Source organism: Stomoxys calcitrans, chromosome 1 (genome assembly GCF_963082655.1).
Source record: "Stomoxys calcitrans chromosome 1, idStoCalc2.1, whole genome shotgun sequence".
Taxonomy (NCBI): Eukaryota; Metazoa; Arthropoda; class Insecta; order Diptera; family Muscidae; genus Stomoxys; species Stomoxys calcitrans.
This window is the reverse complement of record NC_081552.1, coordinates 164,924,965-164,951,210: the sequence shown is the minus strand read 5'-3', so window position 1 is coordinate 164,951,210 and position 26,246 is coordinate 164,924,965. Positions and strand designations below refer to the sequence as shown.

The window sequence follows — 26,246 nt, the reverse complement described above, 5'->3', positions numbered from 1 at the left end:
GTTGTTTCATATGCATTTGCAAAAATATCTGCTATATGTTTGGTGAGAAATATATTTTTGAAAAATATGCAATAAACCTGTATCAGAGTTTATCAAAATTGCTTACTAGCTTTATTTTAAAATATAATTATGTCATCGGGACGAGCTGTAAATTCCTTATATTGTACGTCAGAATTGCATAGTATCCTAACGAAGAAGGAGGTCAGTAATGCATTTGGTATCATAACGGGACACATAGGACTTCGAACTCACTTATGCTAAATCGGTGCGGCATGTGATAGCATGTGTAGGACATGTGAGAACATGATGAGACGTTGAAGCATTTCCTATGTCATTGCCCGGCTTTCGCGGATAACCGACATCGGTACGTAGGTGGAGACACAATACCAGACATGAACCAACTTAGAGGATTAACGATTTTGAAAGTAGCCCCGAATTCCTTACTTAGATTTTCTTCTTCGAGGTAACATTTTTCAAGGTTTTTGCCTGTTAGGGCTAGATCATTAAATTTTACAATTTTTGTTTGTTTCTCTTTCGAAACGAGCTCAATGATCGGTGATGCAAGTGAAGGAAAGCCAAAAATGGCAACACACACCAACCACTATGGGAGGCGTTTCGTCTTTGGTTAGAAAACTTTTCAACCATATTAGGTGTGATGGCTTCAAGGGCCGTGCGTTTGTATGTTGTATTTGAATCGAATTAATTGCGAAAACGCATCTATGATACAATTACCACATTAACCAAGTTCGACAACCCTGCTTATTAGCTGTACTTTTTCCAATGCATGTATTTTTGTGTAATGACAGACATTCTGTCTGTGGCAAATTACAGGTAACTTTTTTAGTATTTAGAGCGCACAACAAGCCGATTAATGGCTTAGGTGTATGTCTATAGTGGCATGGGGCAAATTAATAGCAGCACCCCCTTTTTCAACCTAACCTATCCTACGATTATGATCCTGTGGAAATGACATGCTTTGGCTATTTGGTTTGCAAATAATTATTTGCCAAGTATTTGGTTATGAAACTTGAATGTACATGGCGGCGTATATGTATGGTGCCTGTGGAAAAAGTTAACGAAGAATAGTCGTACGCACCCATATTCAATATGTTTAATTATACTAAATGTTTGGTGTCGTGTCATCCAAATCATGGGTGTTACAAACTTTATGATATCTCGTTCTCTACTGCAACCTTACCTATATTTGTCAGATGCATTTCTGGCATACGTAAATGTAACCCATTGCCTGTATTGGTGATATTATTCAATTTTAAACTTATATGCATTTGAGACATTCCCTTGAAAAAAATTACTAATAATAAGTGTTCGTTTTTTGGCAATCAAATATATTATAGAATATGTACAAATTAAAAGAAAGAGCATGATTTCAAGTTCGTGTAGTACGGGGTTGCCCTTCTGTCAATATTCAACCTTTTTAACAAAATGATTTTCGAATCCCTATAACTTTAAAACGAATGAATGGATTTAAAATTTTTTTTGCAGAATTTTTTTAATTTTAAAAATATAAAACAAAAGATCGAAAAAAAAGTTATAAAAAATTATTTTTATAAACAGCTTTTACTCTTTATATCCCATTTGATTTTTTCCTTAATTTATCTCCTTTCAACCCCACAAAGGAAATTTTGGGACATTCATATTTATGTGAGATACAAATTAATTATTAAGCTCAGACCATTTTTCTCAGTTGTCGTCCGATCGTCATTGTCCATCGTCATTTGTTTACCTATTCTCACGAAATTTTACACGAGGGATTCTCTTGTGACACCCGACACTACTGGTGAATTTTACAGAAATTGGAAAAATCTGCACAACGTATGCCAAAATATTTCTGGGTTTTGATGAAAATGGGTTCAGATTTTGATATAGCTCCATATATATGTTCGTCTGATTTGGACTAATATGGCCATTTTTTTACCGCTTCTCACCAAACGACGAGAACGATTCTCTTATGACTCTCAACATTACTGGTGAATTTCATAGAAATCCATTTATGGGGCCAAAACTTTAAATCGAGAGATCGGTCTATATGGCAGCTATATCCAAATCTGAACCGATCTGGGACAAATCGCAGAAAGATATCAAAGAGCCTAACACAACTCACTGTCCCAAATTTCGGCAAAATCGAACAATAAATGCGCCTTTTATGGACCCAAATCCTTAAATCGAGAGATCGGACTATATGAAAAAGCAAAATCGGATAAAAATGTGGCTTCTATGGGCCTAAGACCTTAAATCGGCGGATCGGTCTATATGGGGGCTATATCAATATATTCTCCGATACAGCCCATCTTCGAACTTAACCTGCCTATGAACAAAAAAGAATCTGTGCAAAGTTTTAGCTCAGTATCTCTTTTTCTAATGACTGTAGCGTGATTTCAGACGGACTTATTAAACGGTCCGTATTTTTCATTTTTCATTTACCAGTCTAGTGGATTCGCTAGCTTATGGATAAATAAAACGCTCTTCTCGCAAAATGCTTTGTACTTTAGCGTTGGCAAAACTTACATACATCCGAATTAATCAAATATTAACAAAACGAACAAAATAAGTCATTTTAATTTGAAATAAATGTTTCTCGGAGTTCATAAATGTGATTTTATTAAGCAATTTTGCCATTCCAGAACGACTAATCATTGAATAAAAATGTTTCGTTCCTCCTCTTTTAGTTTTGTCATGCAAATGAATGATGACACGATTGTTTTATTTATTTTTCTATCACTGATTAGCTATTTTCAAACTAAGCGAGAAAATACGCTTAATCTTATATATAACAAGTAAAACGGCGTTAAGTTCGGCCGGGCCGAACTTTGGATACCCACCACCTCGGGAATATATGTAAACCACCTTTCATCAAAATTCGGTGGAAATTTCATACCTTATGTCCCATATCAGTTATATCAAAATATGTTCCGATTTGGACCAAATACTAAAAGTACACTAGCTATATCTAAAAATAAACCGATCTGAACCATATACGACACGGATGTCGAAAAGCCTAACATAAGTCACTGTGTCAAATTTCAGTGAAATCGGATTATAAATGCGCCTTGTATGGGGCCAAGACCTTAAATCGCGATATCGGTCCATATGGCAGCTATATTGAAATCTCGACCGATCTGGGCAAAATTGAAGAAGGACTTCGAAGAGCCTAACCAAACTCACTGTCTCAAATTTCAGCGACATCGGACAATAAATGCGTCTTTTATGGCCCCAAAACCTAAAACGTAGATAACGGCCAATATGGCAGCTATATCCAAATCTGAACCGATCTGTGCGATATTGCAGAAGTATGTCAAGTGGTTTAACTTAACTCACTGTCCCAAATTTTGGCGATATCGGATAATAAATAAGCATTTTATGGGCCCAAACCCATAAATCAATAAATCGGTCTATATGGCAGCTAAATCCAAATCTGAACCGACCTGGGCCAAATTGAAGAAAGATGTCGAAAGGCATAACACAACTCACTGTTTCAAATTTCAGCAAGATCGGATAATAAATGTGGCTTTTATGGGACTTAGACCCTAAATCGGATGGTCGGTCTATATGGCAGCTATATCCAAATCTGGACCGATCTGAGCCAAATTCACGGAGAATGTCGAAGGGCCTAATACAACTCACTCTCCCAAATTTCAGCAAAATCGGATAATAAATGTGGCTTTTATGGGACTTAGACCCTAAATCGGATGATCGGTCTATATGGCAGTTTTATCCAAATCTGGACCGATCTGAGCCAAATTCACGGAGGATGTCGAAGGGCCTAATACAACTCACTTTCCCAAATTTCAGCAAAATCGGATAATAAATGTGGCTTTTATGGGCCTAAGACCCTAAATCGGAGGATCGGTCTATATGGCAGCTATATCCAAATCTGGACCGATCTGGACTAAATTGACGGAGAATGTCGAAGGGCCTAACGTAACTCACTGTCAAAAATTTCAGCAAAATCGGATAATAAATGTGGCTTTTATGGGACTTAGACCCCAAATCGGATGATCGGTCTATATGGCAGCTATATCCAAATCTGGACCGATCTGAGCCAAATTCACGGAGGATGTCGAAGGGCCTAACACAACTCACTGTCCCAAATTTCAGCAAAATCGGATAATAAATGTGGCTTTTATGGGCCTAAGACCCTAAATCGGCCGATCGGTCTATATGGGGGCTATATCAAGATATAGTCCGATATAGCCCATCTTCGAACTTAACCTGCTTATGGACAAAAAAAGAATCTGTGCAAAGTTTCAGCTCAATATCTCTATTTTTAAAGGCTGTAGCGTGATTTCAACAGACAGACGGATAGACGGACAGACGGATAGACGGACAGACGGACGGACATGTCTAGATCGTCTTAGATTTTTACGCTGATCAAGAATATATATACTTTATAGGGTCGGAAATGGATATTTCGATGTGTTGCAAACGGAATGACAAAATGAATATACCCCCATCCTTCGGTGGTGGGTATAAAAATAAATTTGTGTTTGTTTGTAGATTTGTTTGCCTATTTGTTTGTTTGTTTGTATGTTTGTGTGTTCCTTATAAACTCAGAAACGGCTGAACCGATTTTTTTGAAATTTTCACAGATGGCGCATAATGATCCCGTGGTGAAAATAGGGTACTACATTTTTTGATATCTGGGCAGACCCTCCCCCTTACCCTCATTTTCAGAAACGCCAGATCTCGGAGATGGGTGGTGCGATTTAAGCGAAATTTTGTGTGCTCTTATATAGTACCCTAAAAATAAAAATATGGTATCCAAATTTCGGATGGGGTACCTAGGGGGGCCGCACCACCCTTAAACCTACCTTACATATATTTAGACCAATCACGACAATATGGGACTCAAATGAAAGGTAAGTATAACAAAACGTATCTGATATCCATTTGTCGAACCAAGTGCTGGGGGGACCACGCCAACCACCAAAACACCCCTAAATCGGATATATTTACAGACTATGGCAATATGGGACTCAAACGAAAGGTATTTGCGAGTAGAATACGAATCTGATATCCAAATGTGAGACCACGTTTCTGGGGGTCCACCCCTTCCGCAAAACACCCCCCAAACAGGACTTATTTACTGACCATGGGAATATGGGGCTTAAATAAAAGGTATTTAAGTGTAGAATTAGAATCTGATATTCAAATATGAGACCAAGTGTTTGGGGGGCCGCCTCTCCCCAAAAACCTCCCCCAAAGGGGACACACAGCAATATGGGGCTCAAATGAAAGGTCTTTGGGAGTAAAGCACAAATCTGATATCAATATTCGGGAAAAGTGTCTATGGGGCCACCCCACACCCACAACACCACCTAACCCCAAAAAAACACCCCTAAATCGAAATATTTACCGATCATGGCAATATGGGACTCAAATGAAAGGTATTTGCGAGTAGAATACGAATCTGATATCCAAATGTGGGACCATGTTCCTGGGGAATGGATCCCCAAACAGGACTTATTTACTGACCATGGGAATATGGGGCTTAAATAAAAGGTATTTGAGTGTAGAATTAGAATCTGAAAGTGTCTACGGGGCCACGCCACCCCCACAACACAACCCAAATAGTAAGTATTTTCTGACTATCGCAATATGAGGCTCAAATAAGAGGGTTTTTAAAGTGAAACACGAATCCGATATATATTTTCAAGGCCAACTCACTGAGTGGCCACCCATCCACCAAAAGACCCCAAGCCGGTCATGTTTGCTAACTATGGAAATATGGGGATCAAATTAAAGGCATGTGGGAGTAGACCACGTTTCTGAAATCAACATTGGGGGCCAACTGTCTATCGTACGTCCCACCACCATAACAACCCCCAAATAGGACGTATTTGCTCACCAAACAATTTAGGTCTTAAAGAGAGTGGAACTAAATATTCATAGTTTTTAGGACCAATACCCCAAACTGGACATATTTGCAGACTTTTGCAATAAGGAGTTTGAATGAGATTAGAAAACGAATTTGAGATCCAATTAAGAGGGCAATGTCAATATGGGGTTCAAATAAATGTTATTGGGTTGCCCAAAAAGTAATTGCGGATTTTTTAAAAGAAAGTAAATGCATTTTTAATAAAACTTAGAATGAACTTTAATCAAATATATAATTGCCATTTTGTTTGATAACGTTTTGCCATTTTCCTGGAAAATTTAGTATTCCACGCTCATAGAACTTCTGGCCTTTATCTGCAAAAAACTTAACCAAGTGCGATTTTATAGCCTCATCATTGCCGAAAGTTTAAGCATTTAAGGAGTTCTGCAAAGATCCAAATAAATGGTAGTCTGATGGTGCAAAGTCAGGGCTATATGGTGGATGCATCAAAATTTTCCAGTCAAGCTCACTCAGTTTTTGGCGAGTGACCAAAGATGTGTGCGGTCTAGCGTTGTCCTGGTGGAATATGACACCTTTACGATTGACCAATTCTGGTCGCTTCTCCTTGATGGCTGTATTCAATTTGTTCAATTGTTGACAGTTAACATCCGAATTAATCGTTTGGTTCCTTGGAAGCAGCTCAAAATATACCACACCCTTCCAATCCCACCAAACAGACCGCATAACCTTCTTTTGGTGGATATCAGCCTTTGAAGTGGTTTGAGCTGGTTCACCATGCTTGGACCATGATTGTTTTAGACTAACGTTGTTGTAAACAATCCATTTTTCATCTCCAGTTATGATTCGCTTTAAAAACGGATCGAATTCATTGCGTTTAAGGTGCATATCACAAGCGTTGATTCGGTTTGTTAAATGAATTTCTTTCAATAAATGTGGTACCCAAATATCAAGCTTCTTCACCAGTCCAAGACTTTTTATGTGATAATGAACGGTTGATTTTGGTATATTTAACTTCTCTCATATCTCACGCTCCGTTACATGACGATCCAATTCGATTAATGCTTTGATTTGGTCATCATCAACTTCATTTGGCCGACCTGAAAAACCCGCAATTACTTTTTGGGCAACCCAATATATAGATTTATGAGAATAGAGGACGTTGCTGATATATTTTCCGGGCTTAGTGTTTGGGGGATCACCCCAATCCCCAAAACACACCTTAATCGGGCATATATACCGACCATGCCAATGTGGAGTTTAAATGAAAGGTATTGGGGGGTAGAGCAATAGTTGGCACCCATTTTCGGGACCAATTTTCTGGGGGTCTACCCCTTTCCCAAAATACCCGACAAACAGCAATTTTTTAGTGACCATCGCAATATAGGGCTCAAATAAAGGTATTTGAGAGTAGAATATGAATTTTATATCTATATATACGACCATGTATTTAGGGCATCACCCCTTTCCCAAAACTCCCCCAAAGGGAAAAAATTTTTCGACCATGCCAAAATGTGGCTCAAATGAAAGGTATTTGAGATTAGAAAACGAATTTGATAACCTATTTTGGGGCCATGTGTTTGGGGGACGCCTCATCATGTAAACTCCTCTTAAGCCAACGGCAATATGGAGTTTAAATAAATGGTATTTAAGCGAACAGCACGAAGCTGATATTTTTCAGGGACAAGAATCTGGGGGACCACCTCTCCCCCGAAAACACCTCTAAATCAGACATCATGTGAATATACAATCTTAAATTCGTAGACCAATAAAGATCATATGGGATTCAGATAAAGGAACTTATATTATTAAACTGTTAGTCAAGTTACCATGGTACTTCACTTATCTTTAATTGTCGAAAATAAATATTCCAAGGAAACTTTTGTTCCATATAAAGTATAAGAAGGCGCGGCGCGGCGCGGGCCAGGGTCAGCTAGTGGTTAAATTAAAAACACATCTTCTCTTTAACAGTCATACAACCCTGTAACTGCGGGATAAAAAATTTTAGCAGATTTGGAAACAAAGCACCGATTTGAGATAGAAACTAGTAAAAACTTGATAAGCTCGGCCGAGTTGAATCTTATATATCTTCCACCATGAATCGCATGTGTCATCATTTTTTCACGGTTTCTCTGTAAAGGCAGAAAATGGAAAATGTGATGGAAAAAGTTGCACCACAAGCTGTCAAAAGCATTTTGTTTTAGTATTGTGATATATGTGTTTCAATTTCAATGTGTTTTGAATTGACACAAAGTTTTAATATTAATTTTGTCCCATCACTATAAAATCTTAATCATACTTAATGTGACAGCCTGAAAATTGATGGTTAAATTTAAATGGTCAAATTGTTTCTCAGCCCACCCTATTAGACCAAAACTAACTTATATAAGGTTTTGCATTGGTTCTCCTATAGGAGAGCGTGATAGTTTCTAGGTGTACGTGTGAGCCCATCTGCAAGTGAGTGTACAAATGTTTACTTTGCCAAAGTGAGACCAAAAACGAAAAAAACGAAGTGAAGAAAAAGAACGTACACTTGAAATATGGACACATGCATACATACACACTTATCTATACTCACATGTTCACATATGTATATACATACACACAACGTGTAAGTATTGAGTTTAAGTTTGTATATTTGTGTGTGCCTGTGGTAAATGAAGGTTTGTAAAATGAAACAGTTTTACCTTTTTCGAATGTATGCAATGCTTCAGTTGGCAGCCAGTGTCGCCACAGATCGCCCATGTGCCGGAAATTCGTTGTTGTACCATCCTCATGTCCTAATACCGGAAATACAAATTGCGAGGAGAATGTTCGACCAAGCAAATCGGTAATGTTGCGCAGGATTTCCAATTTTTTCATTTCATTCATGGGATGTGCTGAGTGAGATAAACCATCTCTGAAATTGAAAATAGAACAAGAACACATTTAAAGAGATATGCATACACTTACACACATACATACACAGATGATACATATACATAGGTGAAATTGAAAATAACAATGGGGACAAGCAATGAAAGCACTTGCCAACAGAAGTAATGACGATGACTAGATGAAGTGCAAAACAAATGAAAGAAACTGAAACAATCTGACCAAAGGGGAGAAAGAAATTCTGCTGGCAGGCAGTAACCGTTGATCATTAAGCTAAATATTGATTCAAAAATTCGACTAGGAATTTGGGACGGCAATTCATTATATTTTTTACTTCTCCATTGGATCGCATCGAAAACAATCTTATATATAACAAGTAAAAGCGTGCTAAGTTCGGCCGGGCCGAATCTTATATACCCTCCACCATGGATCGCATTTGTCGAGTTCTTTTCCCGGCATCTCTTCTTAGGCAAAAAAGGATATAAGAAAAGAGTTGCTCTGCTATTAAAACGATATCAAGATATGGTCCGGTTCGGACCACAATTAAATTATATGTTGGAGACCTGTGTAAAATTTCAGCCAATTCGTATAAGAATTGCGCCCATTGGGGCTCACGAAGTAAAATAGAGAGAACGATTTACATGGGATCTGTATCGGGCTATAGACCGATTCAGACCATAATAAACACGTTTGTTGATGGTCATGAGAGGATCCATCGTATAAAATTTCAGGCATATCGGATAATAATTGCGACCTCTAGGGGTCAAGAAGTCAAGATCCCAGATCGGTTTATATGGTAGCTATATCAGGTTATGAACCGATATGAACCTTTTTTGACACAGTTGTTGAAAGTAAAAATAAAATACGTCATGCAAAATTTTAGCCAAATCGGATAGGAATTGCGCCCTCTGGAAGCTCAAGAAGTCAAATCCCCAGATCTGTTTATATGACAGCAATATCAGGTTATGGACCGATTTCAACCACAGTTGTTGGATATCATAACGAAATACTTCGTGCAAAAATTCATTCAAATCGGATAAGAATTGCGCACTCTAGAGGCTCAAGAAGTCAAGACCCGAGATCGGTTTATATGGCAGCTATATCAGGTTATGGACCGATTTGAACCATACTTGGCACAGTTGTTGGATATCATAACAAAACACGTCGTGCAAAAACTCATTCTGATCGGGAAAGAATTGCGCACGCTAGAGGCTCAAGAAGTCAAGACCCAAGATCGGTTTATATGGCAGCTATATCAGGTTATGGACCGATTTGAACTATACTTGGCACAGTTGTTGGATATCATAACAAAACACGTCGTGCAAAATTTCATTCCAATCGGATAAGAATTGCGCTCTCTAGAGGCTCAAGAAGTCAAGACCCAAGATCGGTTTATATAGCAGCTATATCAGGTTAAAGACCGATTTGAACCATACTTGGCACAGTTGTTGGATATCGTAACAAAACACGTCGTGCAAAATTTCATTCCAATCGAATAAGAATTGCGGTCTCTAGAGGCTCAAGAAGTCAAGACCCAAGATCGGTTTATATGGCAGCTATATCAAAACATGGACCGATATGGCCCATTTACAATACCAACCGACCTACACTAATAAGAAGTATTTGTGCAAAATTTCAAGCGGCTAGCTTTACTCCTTCGGAAGTTAGCGTGCTTTCGACAGACAGACGGACGGACGGACGGACGGACGGACGGACGGACGGACGGACGGACGGACAGACGGACGGACATGGCTAGATCGACATAAAATTTCACGACGATCAAGAATATATATACTTTATGGGGTCTCAGACGAATATTTCGAGTAGTTACAAACAGAATGACGAAATTAGTATACCCCCCATCTTATGGTGGAGGGTATAATAAGTAAAAGCGTGCTAAGTTCGGCCGGGCCGAATTTTATATACCCTCCTCCATGGATCGCATTTGTTGAGTTCTTTTCCCGGCATCTCTTCTTAGAAAAAAAGGACATAAGCAAAAATTCATTCAAATCGAATAAGAATTGCGCCCTCTAGAGGCTCAAGAAGTCAAGACCCAAGATCGGTTTATATGGCAGCTATATCTGGATCGATTTGAACCATTTACAATACCAACTGACCTACACTAATAAGAAGTATTTGTGCAAAATTTCAAGCGGCTAGCTTTATTCCTTCGGAAGTTAGCGTGCTTTCGACAGACAGACGGACGGACATGGCTAGATCGACATAAAATGTCGCGACGATCAAGAATATATATACTTTATGGGGTCTCAGACGAATATTTCGAGTAGTTACAAACAGAATGACGAAATCAATCGTATAGTGGAGGGTATAAAAATCAATTTGTGTTTGTTTGTTTGTTTGTGTGTTCCTTATAGACTCAGAAACGGCTGAACCGATTTTCTTCAAATTTTCACAGATGGTGCATAATGAGCCCTAAATTTTTTTATATCAAAAGAGGGCTGGACCCTCCCCCCTTATCTTAGTTTTCAGAAACACAAGATCTCGGAGATGGGTGGTGCGATTTAAGCGAAATTTTGTGTGCTCTCATATAGTACCCTAAAAATAAAAAAATGGTATCCAAATTTCGGATGGGATACCTAGGGGGGCCACCCCACCCTAAAACCTAAGAATGGAGTACACTTTACATCCAAACTTAAATTCGTTGACCAATAAAGATCATATGGGATTCAGATAAAGACACTTATATTGTTAAACTGTTAGTCAAGCGATATACTATTTTTATAGCATGGTATTTCACTAAAAGCTCTTTAATTGTCGAAAATAAATATTACAAGGAAAATTTTGTTCCATATTAAGTAAAAGAAGGCGCAGCGGAGCGGGCCCGGGTCAGCTAGTATAATATATATTTTAGGTTTTAGAAATATTTCTTAAACATTATTGACAAGGAATGGGGATGATGCTGTGCTCTGAGCTCTTAGACCGTTTTAACCCTGTTCTTGAAATAACTGTCAGATATCTTATATATAAAAATCAATTTGTGTTTGTTTGTAGGTTTGTTTGTATGTTTGTTTGCTTGTTTGTATGTTTGTGTGTTCCTTATAGACTCAGAAACGGCTGAACTGATATTCTTAAAATTTTCACAGACGGTGCATATGACCCCGTGGTGAAAATAGGGTACTATATTTTTTGATATCTGAAGAGGGGTGGTGGACCCTCCCCCTTACCCTCATTTGCAGAAACGCCTTATATCCGATATGGGTGGTGCGATTTAAGCGAAACTTTGTGTGCTCTTATATAGTACCCCAAAAATCAAAATTTTGTCCAAATTTCGGATGGGGTACCTAGGGGGGCTGCCCCACTCTAAAACCTACCAAACATATATTTAGACCAATCACGACAATATGGGACTCAAATGAAAGGTATTTAGGATAAGAAATCGTATCTGATATCCAATTGTCGGACCAAGTGCTAGGGGGACCACCCCAAGCCCCAAAACACCCCTTAATCGGACATATTTACTGACCATGGCAATATGGCACTCAAATCAAAGGTATTTGCGAGTAGAATACGAATCTGATATCCAAATGTGGGACCACGTTTCTGGGGGTCCACCCCTTCCCCAAAACACCCCCCAAACTGGACTTATTTACTGACCATGGGAATATGGGGCTTAAATAAAAGTATTTGAATGTAGACTACGAATCTGATATCCAAATATGGGACCAAGTGTTTGGGGGTCGCCTCTCCCCAAAAACATCCCCCAAAGGGAACAAATTTTGGACCATAGCGATATGGGACTCAAATGTAAGGTCTTTGGGAGTAAAGCACGAATTTGATATCAATATTCGGGAAAAGTGTCTATGGGGCCACGCCACCCCCACAACACCACCCAAATAGTAAGTATTTTCTGACTATCGCAATATGAGGCTCAAATAAAAGGGTTTTTAAAGTGGAACACGAATCCGATATATATTTTCAAGGCCAACTCACTTCATACAAAATTTCAGCCATATCGGACAAGAATTGTGGCTTCCAGGGGTCAAGAAGACAAATCGGGAGATCGGTTTATATGGGAGCTAATAGCTAGATCGCTAGCTAAGGCTAGATCGCCTCAGAATTCCGAGACGATCCAGAATATATATACTTTATGGGGTCACAGATCAATATTTCGAGTTGGTACAAATGAACTGACTAGATTAGCATACCCCATCGTATGGTGGTGGGTATAAAAAGGGGAATTTACTTAGTCCCTGAAAGAATGTTTTATAATTTCGCTTTCGCTTTTCTAACCTAGCACTGGAATTGCCTTTCGCTGCCATGCAAATTTATGTGAACAACACTCTGCATATTTCACAAAAGTAATCCAAGTTTCGTGTTCCATCATGTGAGCTTTCAAGTTTGACGGAGTAGAAAACACGACGAACATTTTACACATTTGACCTGGTTGGAGGCATCCTGATGGTGGCTCATGCAATTGCAATAGGCATTAAAATATCATTGCGGACTCATGTAGTCGCGTGGACTTGCATGTAACCGAAGTCTTTCCTTGAGGGAATTTTGGACACTCTTTTCAACAAACTCATTGATCCTCTTTTGGACCGCCGTTATGTGGTTCTTTAGTTGCAGTTGCAGCAAAAATCACGCCGTCCTAGCAGTATGTATGAACTTATATCTGGTAAAGTCTGATTTGCCTGTGAGTTCTTTCAGGCGGACGGCCAATTTATAACTTAACCTAGGACGCTTGCTTGACGGTTCGTCGGTCAACCAATCTATATTCCTTTGAACACTTTTTCTTTTCTTATTTTATTTTGAAAAAAAAAAAATATAGGAACTTGAGACTGAAATATATGTTTTTTTTTGCTTTTTTACTGAAATTAACGATAGTAACTAAAGTTATCGATTTTTTCTTGAAAAATATCGAAAATATCGAATGTTGCGAATATCGATAGTTTGCCAGCTCAATTGATAAATTACCGGTCTCACGACATAAATATAAGGGAGAAAGTGGCACAGCGCACGCCGTACGGGGACATTCTATCGCCACTCCTTTGGATGACCACTATAAATGACCTATTACTAAAGCTGACTGGGGAGGGATTTGAACGCGTCTGCTATGCAGACGATGTTATAATACTTCTGAAGGGTTAGGACCCGAACCAGCTATGCAGAAGGGTCGTAAGGGTCTTGCATATGGCATATTACTCAGGGGCTTAATGTTAACCCACACAAGACCGATATATGCCTGTTCACGAGGAAGACAAAAGTGGGCCAATTTGACTCACCACGTTTACTCAATGAAACGATTTCGATATCTGACAAGGTCAAATACTTAGGAATGATATTTGATAGGAAACTCAATTGGAAGTTTCACATTTAAGAGCGTACTGAGAAGGCTCACAGATATTGGGCACTATGTAGACGGGCCGTAGTCTCGAAATGGGGTATGAATCGAGGTTAGTCAACTGGCTCTACAGGATCATGCAACGTTAGGACCGTACAACAAGTTCTGAAAACATGTATCTTGGCATAGGCGGAGCGATAAGAACCACGCCCACTAGGGCACTGGAGACTATTCTAGATCTGCGACCCATTGATATACAGATTAAGTGTGAGGCAGCCATTGCGAATTGATTGAGCATGGGATCAGCTCATACCATCGCAGTATAATCGAGGCGACGACAAGAAATCTGGAAGGAAAGGAAGAGGTTTCCGATCAGATACCTGAGACGACACTTGAAATCGAGCGCGAGGTGGGCCTGAGGTTCGTCAGCGACAACTCAGGGTCTGAGATCTGTTTTAGACGGCCTGACCATAATACGGTCCTGCAGGCGGAGATCCGTGCGATCACGGGATGCGTGAGGTGGTGTGATGCTAACACGAGGACGTCGAGTGTGAACATCTTTACAGATAGTAAATGAAAATAAAGGGCAATGACACCCAGGACGGTAAGGTCACGAACAGTCTTGCAGTGTAAGAAGGTCATTTACTCCTTCTCTTTGGATGCCAAGATCCTCATCGTTTGGGAGCCGGGCCCTAGTGAGGTAAGGGGGAATGAAAGGTTCAATAAACATGGTTAACCCGAAGCCTCTCGTGTTGATACAGTCCGATTTAAGGACGTGGACGACTAATGCGCATGTTACTCTAGAGAACAGTGAAACAGTTTATAGGAAAAAATCCTATGGGGTGATCTGGATAGTGAGAGGACGAGGCTATTACCCAAAGGAAGTATAGCTTTCTGTATCATAACGGGACACATGGGACTACGAGCTCACTTATGCAAAATCGGTACGGCAAGTGACATCATGTGTAGGGCATAAAGGGAAGATGATAAGACGTTGGAGCATTTCCTATGTCACTGTCCGGCTTTCGCGGCTAGCAGACATCGGTACGTAGGTGGGGACACAATACCAGATATTAACTAACAAGGGGGAATGGTATGGGAAACAATTAACGATTTTGTAAGTAGCACGGAATTCCATACTTCCTAACCTAAAATTTTCTTATTCGAGGTTAGTTTTTAGAGCGCACTACAAGCCGATTACTGGCTTATTGTGTGTCCACATTGGCATGGGGCGGATTTATAACCGACCATCTTTTCAACCTAACCTAAGATCTGAATCGGTTTATAACATGATATATCTCCCATATAAATGGATCTGGGACATTGATTTCTTATACGGGTAGAGGGCTCAAATATTATCCGATTTGGCTGAAATTTTGCACGAAGTGTTTTGTTCTAACTTCCAGTAACTGCGACAAGAAATCGGTTCGTAACCTGATATAGCTCCCATATTAACCGTTTTCGGATCATGACATCTTGAGCCGCAATTATTACCCGATTTGGCTGAAATTTTGCATGAATTGTTTTTAGTTTGACCTTCAACAATTGTGCCAAGTATGATTCAAATTGGTTCATTACCTGATATAGCTCCCACACAGGATGCAATTATTAGCCGATTCGACTGAAATTTGCTTGAAGAGTTTTGTTATGACTTCCAACAACTTGCGAAGTATGCTCTAAATCGGATCATAACCTGATATAGCTCCCATATAAACCAAATTCTCGATTATACTTCTTGGGCCACTAGGGGGCGCAATTATCAACCGATTTGGCTGAAATTTTGCACAATGACTTCCACTTTGGTCTCCAAGTATGGCCCCAATCAGTTCATTACTTGGTATAACTCCATTAGCATAGCAATTCTTATCCTTTGTTTGCTATAAAGAGATATCGGGAAGAGAACTTGACAAATGCGATCCAATGCGGTGGAGGGTATTTAAGATTCGGCGAGTCAAAATTTTAGTAATATTTTTTCTACAGACGAAATGAAAAACATAATTTGACTCAAGATCAGGACCCTCTCGGGACTTTTTAAAGAAAAAATTTAAATAAAAAATTTCAGTTGACAATATTATATTACATTTTTTTCAAATGTCAAAAGATTTTTTCTAAAAACAAAATTTCAATTAAATATTTTCTACAGACTCCCAGCAAAAACTTATAAGTTCATGTCATTGTTATGGCATGTAAAATAATGGATAACTCATTATCCTTAAGTGTTAAAGTTGCTTAAATAAAACGAGTTATCTAATATCATCTTTGTTACTGGTAATATATAGTGACTAACAACACTAAAACCTGGAATTCTGCCAGCCAGCATTTCCTCCAAAAAATTTGAAAATTATGACAGGTATATCCAATATATATATCAGGCCCTTTATCGGCAGATCGGTCTATATGACTGCTATATCCAAATATAGTCCGATCTGAACCAAATTTAGGTCGGATATCAAGTGGCTTAAAATACCTCTATACTATTTTAAATTTCAACGAAATCGGGGTAATAAATAAAGCTTTTATGGGCTTCAGACCTTTAATCGGCATATCGGTCTATATGACAACTATATCTAAATATCTTCCAATCTTTACAATATCTTTATCAGATGGCGGGAGGCTTAAAACAACTCATTGATTCACAATTCAGTGAAATCGGATAATAAATAATGCGTTTATGGGCTTCAGAGTCTTTATCGGCAGAAGGGTCTGTATGGCAGCTATATCCAAATAATGTCCGATCTGAACCATATTTAGGTCAGATGTCGGAAGGCCTAAAACTATTCACTGTCTCAAATTTCAGCAAAGTCTGATAAAAAATAAAGCTTTTAGGCTTCAGGCCCATTATCGGGAGCTTGGTCTATATGACAGCTATATCCAAATATGGTCCGTTCTGCACCATATTTAGGTCGAATGTCAAGAGGCTTAAAATATCTCACTGTCGCAAATTTCAGCGAAATCGGATAAAAAATAAAGCTTCCATAGGCTACAGATCCTTTATCGGGAGATCGGTCTATATGGCAGCTATATCCAAATATAGTCCGATAAGGCCCGTTCAAGTGCTTAACCAGCGTACATCAAAAAGACGTATCTGTGCCAAAATTCAACTCAGTATCTCAATTTTAAAGGCTGTAGAGTGATTACAACCGACGGACGGACAGACTAGAATTTTACGACGATCCGAGTTATATATAATTTGTAGGGTGGGAAATTGATATTTCGATGTGTTGCAAACCCTCTATCCTATGGTGGTGGGTATAAAAGCACTAGCGTCATGCTTCTTAATTTCTACGAAGATGTTGTAAATTGCATCGTGAGCAAAAATGAGAACCAAAACTTAAAATTTTTTATACCCTCCACCGAAGGATGGTGGTCCTCTCTAGAAGGCGCAATTTTTATCCGATTGGATGGAAAATTTACATAAGGTGTTTTGTTATGACTTCCAACAACTGTCATAAGTATGGCCAAAATCAGTTCATAATCTCACATAAACTGCCCTCGTATATTGATTTCTTGTGTCACTAGACGGCGCAATTTTTATCCGATTTGTCTGAAAATTTTATTCTTGAGCCTACAGAGGGCGCAATTCCTATTTTATTTGGTTGAAATTTTTTACAACGACCTTAAAATACGTGCCTCTGTGTCGGTTCATAATCTGGTATAGCTCCCATATAAATCGATATCCCTATTTTACTTTTTGTGTAATGACTTCTCTTCCATCATCCAAACCAAGTATGGCTCTATTCGGTACATGACCCGATATAGCTCCAATAGCATGCCAACTCTTATCTATTACCCATTGTTTGCCTATAAAGAGATACCTGGAGAACAACTTGACAAATGCGATCCATGGTGGAGTGTATATAAGATTCTACCCGGCCGAACTTATCAGGCTTTTACTTGCTTAAATTTGTTGATACCCTCCACCATCAGATGGGGCTATATAAAAATTTCGTCATCCCGTTTGCTAAGACCCCATAAGGTATATATTCATATTCTTGATCGTCATGACATTTTCACTCGATCTAGCTATTTCCGTCCGCCTGTCTGTCAAAAGCAAGCTGACTTTCGAAGGACTAAAGTTAAGCGCTTGAATTTTTGCACTAATACTTTATATTAGTGTAGGTTGATTGGGATTGTAAATGGGTCCAATCGGTCCATGTTTTGATATAGTTACCACATAAATCAATCTTCGGATTTAGTTTCTTAAGGTTCTTATTTTGGTGATTCCATTCCAAATATATGTATCCTATTCTAGACTTGAAGAGATCTACCGCTTTGCTGTCACTGGTTAGAACAGACGTTTCAGTTACTGTGTCCGTCAGGACAGGTCACTGTGTAAACGGAAAATATGCTAACGGTCTGAAGGTTGCCAGTAACGACTTTTGCCGAAGCTGTGAGGACGTCAAGGTAGAAGAGACTATGGAAAATCTGCTGTGTGAGTGTCCCGCACTGTCAGTCAGAAGGAGTTCCACTTTAGGTTGGTATGACTTTCAACAACTGTGCTTAAGATGGTTGAATTTCTGAGCCTCTGAAGCGCGCCTGTCTGAAATTTTGGATGTAGTATTTTTCCACGACTTCTTACTATCGGTTTTTAATTTGATATAGCTGTTATATAAATATATATTTGAAAAGTCATTCAAAAACTTGTTATACGCTATCCATGGGGTATAAGGTTTGGCGCGGTAGAACTTAACGCGCTTTGCATGCTACTATTAGCCAGTAATGAAAGGCAAAAGTCGGGCGGAGCCGACTATATAATACCCTACACCCCAAGTCTACCTACTAGACGACAAATAAAGCTCCATATGCAAAATCTTGTAAGGATCGGACCAAAGTTGTGTCTACTGCATCATTATTGGGCATATCGAATGAAAGATATATATTCGAGCTATATTTGAAACTGAACCTATTTCGATAAAATTAAAGGCACAAATTGAGACGTCAACTTAAATACCTCAAGCAAAATTTCGTAAGGATGGGACCAAAATTGCGGCTTCAGCAGCCATTATAGGTTATATTCAATTGAATCTTGCGACCTGTATCTTGATTACAAGAATTTATTGATAGATAGACAGGCGGACATAGCTAAAAATTAACTCTAAACGAAGCAAATGCACAATGTTATAATTCCTTGTTACACAGTTGTGGTATATGGTTTAAAAACCAAGTACTACGTCAAATTTTATTGCACACATCTGTGAGGAACTTTTTATACCCTCCACCATAAGATGGGGGGTATACTAATTTCGTCATTCTGATTGTAACTACTCGAAATATTCGTCTGAGACCCCATAAAGTATATATTCTTGATCGTCGCGACATTTTATGTCGATCTAGCCATGTTCGTCCGTCTGTCCGTCCGTCCGTCCGCCTGTCTGTCGAAAGCACGCGAACTTCCGAAGGAGTAAAGCTATCCGCTTGAAATTTTGCACAAATACTTCTTATTAGTGTAGATCGGTTGGTATTGTAAATGGGTCATATCGGTCCATGTTTTGATATAGCTGCCATATAAACCGATCTTAGGTCTTGACTTCTTGAGCCTCTAGAGTGCGCAATTTTAATCCGATTGGAATGAAATTTTGCACGACGTGTTTTGTTATGACATCCAACAACTGTGCAAAGTATGGTTCAAATCGGTTCATAACCTGATATAGCTGCCATATAAACCGATCTTGGGTCTTGACTTCTTGAGACTCTAGAGGTCGTAATTATTATCCGATTTGCCTGAAATTATGTACTACGGATCCTCTCATGACCATCAACATACGTGTTTATGATCGTCTGAATCGGTCTATAGCCTGATACAGCTCCCATATAAATCGATCTCTCTATTTACTTCTTGAGCCCCCAAAGGGCGCAATTCTTATTCGAATTGGCTGACATTTTACACAGGTCTCCAACATGTAATAATATAATAATAGCAGAGCAAATCTTTTCTTATATCCTATTTTGCCTAAGAAGTGATGCCGGGAGAAGAACTCGGCAAATGTGATCCATGGTAGAGGGTATATTAGATTCGGCCCGGCCGAACTAGCACGCTTTTACTTGTTTTTGTATCCACTTGCTCTACAAAACCCAGAAAGAAACATGGAAAATCTCTCTTTATTCCGATTTAATGTAACTGGCAACATAAAATTTCATTGTTCAAAAAAGACGAATTTTCCAACTTTTTTTGTTGACGTCAAAATATATTTTGTCTATCTCTTAAATTATTAAAATTGGTTTCTAGATCAAAAGTTATAATGCCAAAAAAGTCGGAGAAGTGGAAAGTGGTCAACTTTAACATCCTGTTTATAACGAACTGTATTAAAGGTATAGACCAAATGACTAAAACATTTTTTACCTCTCGGATCTGGACTTGTTTCCATTTTTCACCATTTTTATACACGCCACTGAAGGATGGGGGTATATTAATTTTGTCATTCCGTTTGCAACACATCGAAATATTCATTTCCGACCCTATAAAGTATACATATTCTTGATCAGCGTAAAAATCTAAGACGATCCAGACATGTCCGTCCGTCTGTCCGTCTGTCTGTTGAAATCACGCTACAGTCTTTGTCCATAAGCAGGTTAAGTTCGAAGATGGGCTATATCGGACTATATCTTGATATAGCCCCCATATAGACTGATCCGCCGATTTAAGGTCTTAGGCCCATAAAAGCCACATTTATTATCCGATTTTGCTGAAATTTGGGACAGTGAGTTGTGTTAGGCCCTTCGACATCCTTCGTAAATTTGGCTCAGATCGGTCCAGATTTGGATATAGCTGCCATATAGACCGATCCTCCGATTTAGGGTCTAAGGCCCATAAAAGCCACATTTATAATCCGATTTCGCTGTAATTTGGAATAGGGATTTGTGTTAGGCCCTTCGACTTCCTTCGCTAATTTTGACCAGATCGGTCCAGATTTGGATATAGCTGCCATATAGACCGATCCTTCGATTTAGGGTCTTAGGCCCACAAAAGCCAAATTTATTATCCGATTTTGATGAAACTCGGGACAGTGAATTGTGTTAGGCCCATCGACATCCTTCGTCAATTGGCCCAGATCGGTCCAGATTTGGATATAGATGCCATAAAGACCGATCCTCCGATTAAGGGTCTTAAGCCCATAAATGCCACATATATTACCCGATTTTGCTGAAATTTGCGACAGGGAGTTGTGTTAGGCCCTTCGACTTCCTTCGTTAATTTTGCCTAAATCGGTTCAGATTTGGATATAGATGCTATATAGACCGATCTTACGATTTCGGGTATTAGGCTCACAAAAGCTATATTTATTATCCGATTTTGATGAAATTCGAGGCAGTGAGTTGTCTTAGGCCCTTCGACATCTGTCTTCAATTTGGCCCAGATCGGTTCCGATTTGGATATAGCTGCCATATAGACCGATTTCCTGATTTAAGGTTTTGGGCCCATAAAATGCTTATTTATTGTCCGATATCGCCGAAATTCGGGAAAGTGAGTTAAATTAAGCGCCTAGACATACTTTTGCAATATCGCACAGATCGGTCCAGATTTGGATATAGCTGCCATATAGACCGATATCTAGGTTTTAGGTTTTGGGGCCATAAAAGACGTATTTATTGTCTGATGTCGCTGAAATTTGAGACAGTCAGTTTAGTTAGGCTCTTCGACGTCCTTCTTCAGTTTTGCCCAGATCGGTCTAGATTTGAATATAGCTGCCTTATAGACCGATCTCCCGATTTAAGGTTTTGGGCCCATAAAAGAGGCATTTATTGTCCGATTTCGCCGTTATTTGGGACAGTGCTTTAAGTTAGGCTTTTCGACATTTTTATGCAACTTGGCCCAAATCAGTCCAGATTTGGATATAGCTGCCATGTAGACCGATATCTCGATTTAAAGTCTTGGCCCCATAAAATTCGAGTTTATAATCCGATATCACTGAAATTTGACGAAGTCTTATGTTAGGCTTTTCGACATCCGTGTTGTATATGGTTCAGATCGGTTTATTTTTAGATATATCTACTGTACTTATTAGTATTTGGTCCAAATCGGAACATATTTTAATATAACTGATATGGGACATAAGTTATGAATTTTTCACCGAATTTTGATGAAAGGCTGTTTACATATATACCCGAGGTGGTGGGTATCCAAAGTTCGGCACGGCCGAACTTAACGCCTTTTTACTTGTTTTAACTTAAAATTCTTTGATTTAAACTCGTACATATCCGTACGTTGCTACTCACACAATTTGTCACTTTGAAAAACTGAAAAAAACGTAAAGAACTTTTTCAACTGTTTTACAAAAACTATCAAATTTCCTATGGGACAAAAGGAGCCTATTTAATTAATCCGCTGTGTTTTTCCCGACACTAATGACATTTCATTTCCAGCAAAACAATAAAAATATTTATCCTTCAGTACCAGTTTTCACTCGTAGTGTAACATCACATTTAAACAACTACCAACACCACCAGGTAGGAAGAGTCGAGAAAAAGTTAATTTCCGCCCGCACGCCATCGGGTAGAAAGAGCAGGAGTGTGTTTTTTGCCACTTTATTGTTAATGAAAATCCCCAATGTACACAATGATAGAAAGAAGGAAAAAAAAGCCGTAAAGGTAAAAATAAATTTATTCCATAGACTTTACAAAATGAAATGGATGGAAACGCCTACTACTAAAGCAGCAGAGGTGTATAGATGTCTGCAAACTAACTTCATACTTGCCAGCCGGAGATACGACGAGAACATAGGACGAGAAAAATGACAACAAGGACATAAGTGAAGAAATGTAATCTCACACAAAGGCAATCCACATCCATCCACATGGGATAGTAGGAACAGGTCTAGCTGATGCCATTGAAAAATGCGTTGCGGTGATGGAGCCATTGAGCTTAATGTTCGTAAGAATGACTCGAATATATTTTCCCTACGCTTGCTTGGCTCATTCTATCTTGAACTTCAAACAAGAAAGGCATATAAGATGGGAAATCTTAGAAAATCCCAGAGAAATCTTAAAAATTTCTGTTGATTATAGTTTGCTCAAAGTAATGGGAGACATGTTTCAATATAATATACAGCAGCCGATATTGGAATAACGACGTATTGTACATTTGTGTTTCACTTAAGAAGTGGGAAAGAGGGCATTCGGTAGAAACTTTCACAGCAGAAGTTGACGTTGTAAGCATTGAAGAATGTGGTTCGTAAGGTTATCCAGTAAGCATTGAAGAATGTGGTTCGTGGAATAAGAACTACACTCAACCAAATTTGCTATTCAAAACAGCAAAAATATTTGCATAAACAGCAGGTTTTATCTGCTGAAAATTGGAAAGCAAACATTACTGCTGTTTCAGCAAACATAGGACTGCTATGTTAGCAAACATTTCGGTCAGCCAAATCAGAAAACAAAATCTGCTCTTTTAAGTACAAAACTCTGTAAGAAAAAATTAGGCTATTTTTATGTTTGCCTGCTACTTATTTTGATTACTTTAGGTAAGATTTAAATTTGTGGAATATTACTGTAAAGAAGGTACCTGATCCATCCGTTGGTATACATTTCGATATGTGGTAGAGATCTCACGCATTTTTATACCCTCCACCATAAGATGGGGGGTATACTAATTTCGTCATTCTGTTTGTAACTACTCGAAATATTCGTCTGAGATCCCATAAAGTAAATATATTCTTGATCGTCGTGACATTTTATGTCGATCTAGCCATGTCCGTCCGTCTGTCCGTCCGTCCGTCCGTCCGTCTGTCTGTCGAAAGCACGCTAACTTCCGAAGGAGTAAAGCTATCCGCTTGAAATTTTGCACAAATACTTCTTATTAGCGTAGATCGGATGGTATTGTAAATGGGCCATATCGGTCCATGTTTTGATATAGCTGTCATATAAACCGATCTTGGGTCTTGACTTCTTGAGCCTCTAGAGTGCGCAATTCTTATCGGATAGGAATGAATTTTGAATTTTCACTACGTGTTTTGTTATGATATCCAACAACTGTGCCAAGTATGGTTCAAATCGGTCCTTAACCTGATATAGCTGCCATCTTGGGTCTTGGCTTCTTTAACCTCTAGAGTGTGCAATTCTTATCCGATTGAAATGAAATTTTGCATGACGTGTTTTGTTATAATATCCAACAACTATGCCAAGAATGGTTCAAATCTGTCAATAACCTATATATAAATATAGCTGTCATATAAACCGATCTTGGGTCTTGACTTCTAGAGCCTCTAGAGTGCGCAATTCTTATCCGATTTGAATGAGGTCGCAATTATTATCCGATTTGCCTGAATTTTGTACGACGGATTCTCTCATGACTATCAACATACGTGTTTATTATGGTCTGAATCGGTCTATAGCCCGATACAGCTCCCATATAAATCGATCTCTCTATTTTACTTCTTGAGCCCCCAAAGGGCGCAATTCTTATTCGAATTGGCTGACATTTTACACAGGCCTCCAACATATAAATTAATTGTGGTCCAAACCGGACCATGTCTTGTTTGTTATTGCTCTACTAATGTGTACATGACTGCCATGGCCTTTTGGTTCTAAATTTAAAGAAAAAAGATTATGAAAAGTATACATTCAGTGGTGATTATACACATCCACTGAGACACACATTTACATTGGTATTTTATTGTGTCCTCTAACATCCTCTTCACAATTAAGCAGTAGTCATTTTCAGCAAACAACAGACTTTTAAGCAGTCAGCATGCTGCTCTGAATTGCAAAACTACTGCTGTAATAGCAGCAAAGTCAACTACTAATATTCAGCAGACAGTGTTTGCTATTTTCAGCAAACTTTTTTCTATGAGTGTAGTTAATGGTGTGGGGAATGGTAGACATAAAGTCTGTATTCTTGCAATGAGTAGTAAAATTGTTTTCTTCTTTCGTTGCTTGGCTCAGAAAATGTAGAAGCCGCCAGGATTCAAATTAATAAATCACATTAGTGACTGGTTTCCCTCTATATGGCACACCATTCATAGATGCCGCCTCCTTAACCCACCTCATCTAGTTGTTGGAAGCAACATAAGCAGGGATTGACAAATCTCAGTGTGGGCCTTGATGCTATTGCACATTAGCAGATATGTCTGTATGTCCAAGATTCAAACCAAGGGGCGAACATAGACCCGCATTGTGATCGACAGAAAAAGGTGGTCAAGAGAAGGGTTTCAGAAGACACTTCCATGCATCGAAGGTGATTTTCATCCCAAAGAAAAGAAAACCGTACCACAGGTGTCTGTCATGCGTTTTGCTTACGACTCTAAAGAGGTTGATAGATACATATCGTAGGTCAAGTCTACAGAAAAGCTCGCCATAGTCGATCTACACAGTAGGTTGGCTTAAGGAAAACATTATCATCCGCAAGCAAAAGACTTTCTTTCCATTAGTATGACAACCTAAATTGAGAAAAATCTATAGTGGTTGATAATAATATATCTTGGAACAAAGTTTCCTGGAGCTTGACTTTTCTTAAAACAGCACGTCAAATAGAAATAGCCCTTCATGAGCTGGTTGCATACATATATACGCAAAATTTTCTCTATAAGGAATTTACAATAGTAGCATTTTTTGACTTTGAGGATGCCTTCAAAAATGATAAATCGACTTCAATCATAAAGAAGTTGAAATTCAATGCCCCAATACTAAGGTACGAATGTTTTTAATAACTTACGTACTCAAACAACGTTTTTCGCAAAAATGAGATCTATATATCTACTCTTAGTTAGTAGAGTGACAACTCACGGAGATGTACTGTTTCTACTTCATTGGAAGATATCCAGTATATATTGTATATATATACGTATATGTATATATCCACAATATATTACTGTCTACAGAAAAAGTGGTCTAATAGTGGACGTATATGCTCATGACGTAGCTTTTGCGGTTAGAGGAAAGCAAAATATATGGGTGTTTCGCTGGAAGGGCCATAAAAAGTATTTTAACCTATGCATCTGCAAGAGGTCGTATATCAATATATGTGGGCTTAAACTGCTTGCCATTCATAGCAGTTATCAAACCTATAAAGCTACATGGTGTTGTGGTCTGGTGAATGTCACTTCGCGAACAATCATTAGTATCACGCTTCAACTAAATTCATTATAACCACCACCATAGGATGGGGGTATTTCATAATCGAAATATTGACCCCATAAAGTATACATATTGTTGATCGTCTCGACATTCTGAGTCGATCTAGCCATGTCCTTCCGTCCGAACGCGTTAAGCTAGCCGCTTGAA

The 26,246-nt window shown here is 38.7% G+C and overlaps 1 protein-coding gene across 4 annotated transcripts in view; it reads right to left on the bottom strand.

The window, feature by feature from the left end:
• LOC106091595 (uncharacterized) overlaps positions 1-26,246 on the bottom strand; it is a 1,079,098-nt gene that overhangs the window by 349,307 nt on the left and 703,545 nt on the right. For all 4 annotated transcript variants that reach the window (XM_059363025.1, XM_059363031.1, XM_059363034.1 and 1 more), the window contains one exon: positions 8,542-8,753. In XM_059363025.1, the coding sequence (XP_059219008.1) occupies positions 8,542-8,753 (212 nt within the window). The remainder of the gene's footprint in view (positions 1-8,541; positions 8,754-26,246) is intronic.